Raw genomic sequence first — 12,021 nt, forward strand, 5'->3', positions numbered from 1 at the left:
CCCGAGCCCCCTGAGCTGCTCCGGGTCCCGCCGTGCGCGCTGCAGCCCTTAGGGAGCTCGGCGCACTCTCCCGGGGCGCAGGTGTCTGTTAGTGTCCCCCGGAGCCCGAGGGCATCCCCGCCCTCCTGGGTCCTGCTCCAACTCCCCGCGAGCCCCTTTCCGCTCGGGAAGGTCGGTGCAGCTCCTGCTCCTCCGGGACGGGGCTCTCCTGTCCTGGGGACACTCGCCCCGGCCTCAGCCCGGCTCCTCGCGGGGCCCCTCCCCCTTGGAGGCCTTTCGTTTCTTTATTTCTTTTTCCCCGTCTTCCTACCTTGATAGAAGCGCGAACTCTTCTCACTGTAGCGTTCCAGCTGTTCTCTCTTTAAATCTCAGGCCGAATTCGTAGATTTTCAGGATGATTTGAAGGTTATCTAGGTAATTTGGTGGGGACAGGTGATTTGGGGACCCTACTCTTCAGCCATCTTGCCCCCGTGGCTACTTTAAATGCAGAATTCAGTAAGAACACAATGAAAGGTCGACTTCTTTCTTTAATATCTTCAGGGGGAGGAAGGGGACAACTGGGATGAGTAATTATAAAGAAATGAGGTGGCTTTTAACAACCACATCAGAATTTGTATATCCAAATGATCACTGAGCTTTAAATAGCCAAAGAGCAAAACATTTCATCATTCCTCTCTGGAAACTGCCTCCAGAATTCACTTTGTTTTTGCCCAAATGTGATATACTAGCATACCTAATCTTACTCCCCAGCTATGGCACCACATAAATGAGGTCTAATTTCAAAAACCGAATCCATCTTGAAGGAACCAATAATTCATTAATTTATTCATAAAAGACACTTAGAAGACTTGCTACAGACTCTTAAAGCCTGTTTCCAAAGAAACATTTGGGTAACATTTCAGCACTTGGTAACTTCAGTGGAAAAAAAGATACATGGCATCTAATCTGTTTGCATCTATAAGTTCAGGTACTTTAAAGAAAAAGGAAACTTCCCACCCAGACTATGATACCACTCTAAACAGAATCATGACTACTATTCTGTGGTGTTCAAGAAATCATAAAGATATCACAGGGTAAAGATGAAAAAATGCTGAGTTTGGGGAATATTCCAATTTGTCCCTATTCTCTTAACACACTATTTTAGGACTCTACTTTTCCTGTCTAGTTTAAAAAAAATTATTTAAATTCAATTTGCCAACATATATATACAACATCCAGTGCTCATCTCAACCTAATTGTTTACCCCATTATTGATAATCAGAGCAGCTGCATTTAATGAGTATCATCAAGGATTCCACACTTGAATAAACTTCTTAATCTTTCTTCCCTTTTAATCCTTAAGACCACCTTGTGAGGTAGGTACTAGCAATGTGCCCATTTTACAGAAGAAAAGGGACACTGAGGAAATGACTTGCCCAAAGTCACACAGTGGGAACATCAGAGATCAGACCTAGGTTTGACAGCAGGGGCCCTGCCCTTAACCCCTGGGCCACCTGGCAACCTGAAAGCAACCAATGGTACCTGGGATGTGCTGCAAGTGGGTCACTGATTTGCCATCATCAGAGAAGATAAAGGAGAAAATAAAGATTTTGCTTGCATTGCCATTCAAATATGGAAAGGAAATAATGTCATAAAACTCAGATAAAATAAAACTGGTTAATATCAGAAACGTCAATTTCATGCTTTCTCAGGGTTATACCCCTTGATTTTCAAACAAACCTTTGATGGTCCCCAGCCCCTAAGGCTGGGGGTGACAACAGCAGTATTCAGGCTATTTCTTCTTTCACATCAGGAGGCTACAGATTTCCCTCTCCTAAAATTCACAGTACCACCCTACAAACTCTAACCCACACTGAAATAACACCAATAGATGGCAATGTTGCTCAGTTTTGCAGAATTATGACCCTAGCAGCCTCCCATTAAGTTTCTTTCATCATACCAGCTAAATGCTAACTGAAGGATGAGGAGATTCAGCATTGGCACCAGCTTGTGAGGTAGAAGGGTTCTCCCTGCAACCCCCAGAACGCGCCTCTTCAGCTCATCTTCTGGTGTAGCCCACGTGCCTCTTCAGCTCATCTTCTGGTGTAGCCCTGGGCACCGTCTAGTCCTTACCAACACTCACGCAATGACAGCCTGCTGGGCTCCTTTGCACTGCAAGGTCACAAAGTTTGCCTCAATGTTACCACTTTGAAAGTCTATAATGATCCACCCAAAGCATCTTCCCAAAGCCTTTAGAGCATGCATGAAATACTCTTACCACCAGGAAAAACCAGTAAACATTACTTACACACACACACAGACACACACACACAATGGCCTATCTGGCTCCCTTTGCACAGGAGGTACTTTACTACCTCAACTCTCCCCATCTCTAGGGCGGTCTTCACTACTTCACCTCAAACTATTTTTCTGTCACCTCCCTTTCCTCCACTGTGTCACCAACCAGGGCATAAACGTTGGCTTTGCGTTTCCTAGAGAAAACAATTATGGCAGTGCTTACACTTTTGGTTTCTCTGAAAGAAAAAAAGTATACCTGCTGTGTGCCAGACTTTCATGGGTCATTTCATTTGCAAAACACACTCAGCAGGTAGTATTTATCCCCATTCCACAGGTGAGCAAACTAAGATTCAGAGGCAGGGCTCCCCAGGTCACCACTGTTTCCCTAGTGAGGACTTGAAATTTGGACTCAGGTTTTTCTGATTCTACTTTTTCTACTTTATCAGATTCTACTTTTGCCACTTTAAAGTTAGAAGAGGGGCAATGGGGTTGCTGTCAGTTAAGCATCTGACTCTTGATTGTGGTTCAGGTCATCATCTCAGGGTTGTGGGATTGAGCCCCATGTTGAGCTCTGTGCTCAGCAGGGGGTTTGCTTCTCTCTCACCACCACCACCCACTTCTAAAATAAATTTTTTAAGAAGGATTTTATTTATTTGACAGTGAGAGAGAGAGAGAGAGCACAAGTAGGGGGAGCAGCAGAGGGAGAGGGAGAAGCAGGCTCTCTGCTAAGCAGGGAGCCCAACACAGGACTCCATCCCAGGATCCTGGGATCATGACCTGAGCCCAAGGCAGACACTCAACCAGCTGAGCCACCCAGGTGCTCAATAAATAAATCTTAAAAAAATAAATAAGTTAGGAATAAGAATATCTACCTGTGTAATATTCTTTCTGAAAATGTAAAGATTCTAAAATCTTAAATCTGGGCAGCCCGGGTGGCTCAGCTGTTTAGTGCCACCTTCAATCCAGGACATGATTCTGGAGACCCGGGATCTGGCCCCGCTGCATGGAGCCTGCTTCTCCCTCTGCCTGTGTCTCTACCTGTGTGTGTGTATGTGTGTCTCATGAATAAATAAAATCTGTAAAAAAATAAAATAAAATAAAAAATAAAATCTTAAATCCTTGCAACCTTTCACCTAAAAAAATAGTGAATTATTTTTTTAATGAATTACTTTGAAATAAAATATACTTAGTTTTAAGTATATATATATATATAATATATATATATATTAGTTTAACAGTTTTACAAGTGTGCTTTTTCATATGTATTCCTAAGGCATCTCTGTATCTCATAAAATAGCAGAAAGACTAAGTTTTTTTCAGCTCATATATAAGAAAGCAAAGATGTAAAATAAACTGAGGGGTTTATTTTTTATTTTTAAAGATTTATTTTAGAGAGACACACAGTGATAGCACAAGTGGGGGATGGGCATAGGGAGAGAAACTCAAGCAGACTCCCTGCTGAGTGCAGAGCCCCATAAGGGGCTAGATCCCACAACCCATGAGATCACAACCTGAGCCAAAATCAAGAGTTGGACGCCTAACAGACTGAGCTACCCAGGTGCCCCAAATTGAGGGGTTTAAATATCTCTCCATTTTAGAAATGGACTATAGAAGCTAACATTCATGTAATCATATTTTTTAAAATTCTGAATTCAGTTGGTAAAATCATAAATGGGAGGGGGGTAGTAGGGAAAAGATACCTCATTTCTTTTTAACCCAAGTACTCTATGAGAAGGGGAAAACTAAGTTAAAAATCACATTCAAGTAAATAGTAACTTAAAGTGAAAATACTTTAATAATAAGGGCAAAAAAAACCCCAACCAAAATAAAAATTTTATTCCACAAATAACAATGATTTTTCAGACTTGTAGACTATGCTCAAAAATGAAGCAAAGCCTAACCAGTCCCACCCTGGTAAACCTGCTTAAAACCATTTCCCATTCTTGTTGGTTTAATCCCTGTCAGATGTAACATTATTAATTGATTACTTTCTAGAACTGAATCTCCTTATAGGAGAATTTAGTATAGTAGAGGCACAGATGTCACTATTTCTCCTGTTTGGGAACGAGAGAAAACATCAGCCTCTATGAAGCTCAGAGAATCAACATAAAATAATCAATTGTACAAATAACTATTTAAACAGATGAGAGTAGGTATGGTGATTTTTTTTTAAAGACTTTATTTATTCATGAGAAACACAGAGAAGAGAGAGAAGCAGAGAGACAGGCAGAGGGAGAAGCAGGCTCCACGCAGGGAGCCTGATGCGGAACTCGATCCTGGGTCTCCAGGATCACACCCTGGGCTGAAGGCGGCACTAAACTGCTGAGCCACCTGGGCTGCCCGGTATGGTGGTTTTTATGACATGAATGCTTCCTCTTGCCCCCTGAGATGAATCAGAATAGCTGGAAAGGACTGAAAAGTCTATCACAAGCCAGGCACTGTGCTAATAAGCATCCTGTAAGGGCCAAACCACTTAATCCTCCAGCAAACCTCTGGGCACCATATTATTTTTTACTTTTGTTTCCATCGAGGTGAGATTCTTACTACATAAACCCATCTTAAAGCAAAATATTCAGGGGCATTTAGTATATTCAGAATTGTGCAACCACCACCGCTCTGAAACATTACCCCTAAAGGAGACTCTGTACCCACTCAGCAGTTGCTTCCGAGTCTTCCTTCCCCCTGGCTCCTGGTACCCACCAATCTGTGTTCTCTATGGATTTACCTATTCTGGATATATGCCTGGAATCAAACAATATGTGGCATTTTATGTCTGGCTTCTTTTGCTTGGCATGTAGCCGGGATTCATCCATGCTGCATGTGCCAGCACTTCCTTCCTTTTTATAGCTGAATGGTATTCCATTGTATATGTATGCTGATAACATTAATTCCATTTTCTAGATGAGGAAACAGGTTAAGATACCACAGCTAGTAAGTGGGAGTTGGGATGCAAACCTGTGTCTGACTCTAAACCAAGGAGGCCTTAGCCATCCTGTCCTCCAGCCAAGGCCAATGAAAGAGACCAAGCAATTGCTGAAACTTGATTCCAAAACCAGAGTCTCACTGACAGTTTAAAAATCCTGAAAACTATAAGCCACCTGAGGAGGTGGTGCCTTAAAGGCTGTGCACGTGTGCAATGCAGAACCATCTATCGGTGCCCCACTGCGGCCAGAGCTGGGCCCACACCTCCCAAGGGTGACTGTCCAGTTCTAGCCTCGGTTCTTCAGAAGGTAGGATGAAGGTAATGCAGCTCTGTGATGACAGAAAAGCCCCTCCGGCACACAGAAGACCCTTGGTGAAGGTCCTCTCAGCTCTCCTACTTTCTGTGCACAAACAATGCCTGCATGTTATTGGATGGGCCTAACTTCCACAAACGCATTTCATTCTCAGCCCAGACTTAGCTCTGAGTATAAATAAATTGACACTGTGTCTTCTTGGTCTTTTGCCAGTCTGGTGGGTTTGAGTCACTCCTGGGAAGAGAGGGGAAACTCCGTCACATGTCAAGTGCTTTTTGAGTTCTACTCCTTTATCCACACAATGATGTAATTATTATCAGTAACCCAATTTTAGAGATAGGAAAATTGAAGCTTAAAAGGACAATTGCCCAAGGTCACGTAACCACTGAAAGGCAGAGCTGAGATTTGACTGGTTCCTTTCTAGAAGGCTCATTCCATTACCTAGACTTTAATAAAATTATCTCTGGGGAGACCAATTAAAAGTTAAGAACCACACAATGCTCCCAGGTTTGCAAGTGGGATCCACAGATGGTCCTCACAGAATCTGTGAACCTACTGAAGACCTATGTAAGAATCATATACATGAACATGTTCCTGGTGGGGACCTCAGGTTGCACCCCAAACCTGAGGCGGGGGGAGCACCACCCAGGTGTACCAGCAAATACCTGGCCCTGCCTGGTGTCCTGGTCTTTTTTTTAAAGTTTACTTTTATAGAGTGAATGGCATGGGGTAGGGGGATGGGAGGTAGGGTGAGGGGTGGGCAGAGGGAGAGGGATCCTTAAGCAGACTCCACACTGAGTGCAGGGCTTGATCCCATGACCCTGAGATCATGGCCTGAGCCAAAACCAAGAGTCTGATGCTTAATGGACTGTGCCACCATGGTGCTCCCAGCCTTCCTAACCTTTACTCAGACAGGCCCTAACAGGGCTGTATTTCTGATTTCACATGCTTTTCTAGGCTGGTGTCACTTTAGCTGTGGAGATCATGTAAAGGCTGAACACAGGATCAAGAGCTCTCGAGTCAAGTCTTCCACTTGCACTTTGTGGTGGTGCTGTGTTGGCCACGTCTGAGACTCAAACCTTTGTCCTGTGGAGGGGTCCCATTATTTGAAGTCAAAAGTCTATTGTAGGATAAGTAAGAACACAGGTGTCTGCCCCATCTTAACCCCCACTATCTGAATATATACTCTAAGAATTTGCAAAAAAAGTGGTACTCCGTATTGGCTATCTAAAATAAAAAATAAGGAGTCTGTGAAGTCTGCAGCAAAATCACCTAAGTTATGTCTGGACCACACAACATGCCATGGTTTAAGCTGACTGCCTAATGCTTGTGCTAGATGTGTTGCACACTGTCACGACATTTCCCCCACTTTATTATGTAAAAGTGTCTCCCATAGGAGTGGAAAAGCCCATGAAGAAAGTAGGGGAGTTTTAAAGTTCTAGGAAATTCCTTAAAAAAAAAAAAAAGTGATAATGTATTGAGAAAGGTGATCATATAAAAGATACAATCTTGGCTAAGCATATGTTCCCTTTTTGTGTGTATGGTTTTTTGCACTGGTGACAAAATATAACCTGCAAAAAAGTGCTGGTTCCACAATTTCATGGTATTCTTGAGTGTGGCATGCTACTTTATAAAGCCAGTGAAATTCTTGTATGATGGGTGCATAGCCAGTCCACGTGATGCCACTAAGCACAGGATGGTATAGTGTGCAGCTTAGATGCCTTTGGAAAGCTGGAAAATGATGGAGAAGGAGGATGTGGTGAAGAATTCCAGTTTTAAAGTAAGCTTGGAAGGTTCAGGATTTAAGACCCATGTAAAACACTTTGAAGAAAGAGTGAAACAACTTCTGTTCTCACTGAAGTGGCAGCAGCTTCCCCATTGAACCACAGCCTGAGGTGGTTTTATCACAGACCAAACTTCTAGTCTTGCTGAACCTGAGCATTTTTTTTTTTAAGATTTATATTTATTTGAGAGAGAAAGAGAAATAGAGCAAGCAAGCACACAGAGGGAGAAGCAGCAGATTCCTGCTGAGCAGGGAGCCCAACACGGGGCTTGATCCCAGGACCCCGGGATCATGACCTAAGCCAAAGGCAGCCAATTAACTGACCGAGCCACCCAGGCACCCCGAACCTGAGCTTTAAAAAAAACCCCAAACACACACACACACACACACACACACACACACACACACACACACCCCATCTGTTACCTTTATTTCAGAAGGTAAGAAAAAAGTTCTAGGACATAATGCATCTAAAGCTAAGCTAATACTGCTTTTAGTTGGTAACTGAGGCTTATGTCAACCAAAACCTTTGGCGATACATCATTCTAGAACCCCAGGGCCCTTGGGTAATGCTGAAGAGTGCATGGCTTGCTACATGATGCTCAGACTGTGTATATGAAGGAAAATATTTCATACAAGGCCTTTCTAAAGATGATGCTTTTGGACATCCTTCTAGAGCTTTCAGTTAGCAATAATATCTGTGCAGTCTTATGGCTTTTCTACATCTTTATTTTAGCCTTTACATGAAGGAAGTCACCATAACCTTGAAGGCACATTAGCTGATGATAAGGTATGTGATGTGAAGGGCTCCCAGGAGGACGGTACTTTGATGAAGGATTCATGGAAGAATTTTTTTTTTTTTTTTTTTTTTTTAACCATCAAGGTATATATGCACTGATCAGGCTTGGGGAGAGAAGTGTAACCACCAATGACAAATGAAACGGGGAAAAGATACGGCTCCTGAAATTTTTGTTGACTTTCAGGGTTTTAAGAAAGTGATGCTTCAAAGCAAAGTCTTTTACTTTGCTAAGGAGCCTGGAGAAAGCAAAGCCGGTAGTAAAAACATTGAACTAAAGAGCAAAAGGAGTTAGTACTAAGAAGCAGTAATGGATGGTCATTATTGGTCTGGGGCAGGGGGACGACCTCCCCTATTTGAATGCCAAATCTTTAAAATGTAGACCATGCAGGTATATGAGGATTCTGTTGCGAGAGCAGGATCATGGTGTGAACAGAGGCACCGCATGAACACACACAACTATAAGCAGAATCTCGGGCTGCTGGGAGCCCCAGGACCACGTGTCAGAGGAATGCACACAGATACCCGTCTCCTAGTCATCTCTTAGCTTCCAGCTCTTACCTTCCACTTTTGGGGTATTCAGTACCAAGGAGAAGACTGTCTGCCAGTGTCCTGAATTTGGACACTGGACGAATCTCAGACATTTGTCTCCCTCACACCATCACTGGCATCCCCCCTACTTATCTGCCCCTCCATCACTGCCACTTCCCAAACCTTCACTGGTATGCAAGCAAATTGAAAAAGGCTTGGTTAATTGTGTTTTACTAAATGCTAATTGAATTATGTATCTTCATACATTATTTCACTACATTTTTTTATTTTGTAACAAGTTCAGTGAGGCAAGATGCAATTTTTATCTAATACTGTACAATATTGTTGTGTACAATACACAAACATGTCCATCAGTGAGTTTACTGAAAGTTAAAGATTAGGTTTTAAAGGCTTTCTGACATGGAAATCCTTGATAGACATTAAACGAATTTTTAAGTGTTTGAGTAATTGGTTCAAGTTCTTAGATACGAGGAGACACATTATTTGTTCCATTTAACATAATGGATCGATGGGGTCTTACAAATCCCCAAGTCTCCTCTCTGACACACTCTCAGGAACAGACTGGAGGTGAGTAACAAAAGATGCATGCACATAAAAGTGTTTGGGAAACTGTACCGTGCCACACGAATGTAAACTACTGCCATTTTCAGGTAAAATTGGAGAGTAACAGGATTTCCCTGTTGCTGGAAGAATCCTCTTGTGACTCATCTAGTCCAACCTTCATACTGGAATGGATGAGGACAGAGGTCCATAGACGAGAAGCTCGGGATCAGTCAGAGTCAGTGACTGACCCAAGGACGGATTCTGAAGGCCAGCACAGGGCTTTTTTGTCTCCTGGGTAATTTTATCTTATAAAATACTAATCACTTTTTGGTGCTGGGAGTGGCATGCCCTTTAAAAGTTTTCAATTATCAGACAGCTATAGAAGAGGACTCTTTACCTCACACTGAACTTGGCTTACTGTAGGAGACTCAATAGTATTTGCTGGTAAATCATAGTTCTGAGGTTGGACTGTTAAAGTTCATCTTGGTCACTCCTCTCTCTTGAAGAAACCCAGCGGCTTAGAATCACCTCCTGTAACCAACGAAAATAAAAAGGTGATTAAAAGTTTCAAAAACAGAAATGAAAGAACATGCTAGGCATGTGAGATCACAGCAATGTTTCACAGAGAATTGTCTATATAATGAGGACACCTGCTCCCATTCCTTGTCACTGAAACACCAGGGGGAAAGGTGAAGGCAGCAATAGACACCTCACATGCAAATACTGTCTACCATAATCACACCAGATTTTATTTTTAAAGATTTTTTAAGATTTTATTTATTTATTCATGAGAGACACAGATAGAGAGAAAGAGAGAGGCAGAGACATAGGCAGAGGGAGAAACAGGCTCCACACAGGAAACCTGACCCGGGACTAGATCCCAGGTCTCCAGGATCACGCCCTGGGCTGAAGGCGGCGCTAAACCACTGACTCACCTGGGCTGCCCTGACACCAGATTTTAAAATCTAAACGTGCCTTTGCATTGGTATTCCACTAGCAGGTTTCAGGAACAGGAGTACCAGTGTGAAAGCTAGCATTTAACATCAGATCCAGGTCTGAGATGGCGCTGGTATATCTGGGCCAGTGCTGAGAAGGGAGAAGTGCGTCTGGGCAGGCATCCTATGAACAGCTAACCTAGTGGGCACAAGCAGGACAAACTGCATGGATGAGGCACTGGGGCCGGGGAGGCCAACAGGCAAGGCTACAGTGGGACAGAGCAGTGGGAACAAGGAGGGAGGGTACAGTGTCAGAGACAACATCGATGACCTGCTGAATATGGGGGAAGAGTCACAGATGGGGCCAGGGGTAGAAACAGTAATTGATGCTGGGAGACAGTGTGGCAGTCCTGCCAGAGAAAGACCCGCCAGGAAGATTCCCCAAAAGCCAGACAAGTTCAAGGAGGGACTGAGCAGTGACACCTGAGTTTCTGGGAATGAGACCTGGGAGAGGCCTGGCCAGGAGGTGCCAGTGTCTGTGAGAGCAGTGTCACCTGAAGGGTGGGGACTGAGGCCAGAGGACATGGCAGGCAGAGCAGCAGCAGGAATTAAGGGGGCGTGAGAGTGGGCTCAGCAGGGAGAGGGCCTGAGGGGCTCCCTGTTATCAAGGCTACATGGTTTTCATTTCTTTTCTTGGGACCACATATTCCAGAGGACCCAATGTGGTGGACAGATCTTTGCAATACCATGAGTTTGTTTCTGAGTTCACCTACCTGAACTTTGATTTGTTTCATACATTCTGGTGACTCCATCTCTTTGTCAGTCATGGTAGAGGGTTTAATCAAATAGCACAGCATGAGTTCCTATTGAGAAATGAAGAATAAGCTCCACATCCTATACAATATAAATTTGGGTGTGTCAGTAGGAAATGCAGACAGACTCCATTTCCTCCCACCATGTGCTCCTGGTTACTCACAAACCACCTTGGTTTCCTCCTAGAAACATGACTGGGCCTGAGATATAGACTAAGGACCTGTCATTTAGTTACTGTTAACATGGCAAGAGAATGTAAATAAAACAAATATATGGATTATAAACACAGTATTTAACATATTAAATATATGCATAAGTCCCAGCAAATGGGTATAAAAATACTAGAAACAGTTTAGACTCCCTATTTCTAAAAGACAGAGGTGCTTTTTACAGGCCAAACCTAAGCAACTTAATCTGTACTCAAGGCAGCTGCCACCTGGCCTCTGCTGGACCTTCTGGCCTCCCCTCCTACAGCGCCTCCAGCAGCACTGGAGCAGAGTCAGAGGGGGTTCGCAATCTGTGTTCAGTTAGCAAATTACTGAGTAAAAGAGAACACACAAAGCTTTCATCCTTAGTAGTCCTGGTATGAGATGAAATTTCTCTCCTATCTCGATGGCAGCAGAATATAGCGGAACACAAATCAGGCAGTCAGATGACTCTGGGTTTGAATCCCAATTCTGTATATAAGCTGCAAGATCTTGGGTTCATCACTCAACATCTCTGATTCCTCACCCTCAGGGATGAAGATAACAACAGGGTGGTGAGAAAACATGCACTGTTTTTTTTTTTTTTTTTTTTAAGATTTTCATTTATTTATTTATTCATTCGAGACATAGAGAGGGAGAGAGAGGCAGAGACACAGGCAGAGGGAGAAGCAGGCTCCTTGAAGGTGCCCGATGTGGGACTCGATCCCGGGTCTCCAGGATCAGGCCCTGGGCTGAAGGAGGCACTAAACCGCTGAGCCACCCAGGCTGCCCACATGTACTGTTTTTAGTTATAAATATTAATATTCTTCCTTTTTCTTCAAGAAATCTGCTAGCTTTGAAAAGAAACTTATCAATGCTCTGACTCCCCTGCGAATGTGTG

General features: G+C 43.4%; 1 protein-coding gene across 7 annotated transcripts in view; it reads right to left on the reverse strand.

Annotated features, from left to right (window-relative positions):
• Window positions 1-12,021, reverse strand: part of TSEN2 (tRNA splicing endonuclease subunit 2) — a 58,679-nt gene that overhangs the window by 7,904 nt on the left and 38,754 nt on the right. For 4 of the 7 annotated variants that reach the window (XM_025449481.3, XM_049097563.1, XM_025449482.3 and 1 more), the window contains 2 exons: window positions 10,896-10,985; window positions 8,900-9,718 (listed from right to left, as the gene is read on the reverse strand). In XM_025449481.3, the coding sequence (XP_025305266.1) occupies window positions 9,659-9,718; window positions 10,896-10,985 (150 nt within the window). In that variant the 3' untranslated portion in view covers window positions 8,900-9,658. Of the gene's footprint in view, window positions 1-509; window positions 2,152-4,444; window positions 5,748-8,899; window positions 9,719-10,895; window positions 10,986-12,021 lie in introns of those variants that run through there. The other 3 variants (XR_007404064.1, XR_007404063.1, XR_007404062.1) reach the window with 3 other exon arrangements.

This window comes from Canis lupus, chromosome 20 (assembly GCF_003254725.2).
Source record: "Canis lupus dingo isolate Sandy chromosome 20, ASM325472v2, whole genome shotgun sequence".
NCBI classification, from domain to species: domain Eukaryota; kingdom Metazoa; phylum Chordata; class Mammalia; order Carnivora; family Canidae; genus Canis; species Canis lupus.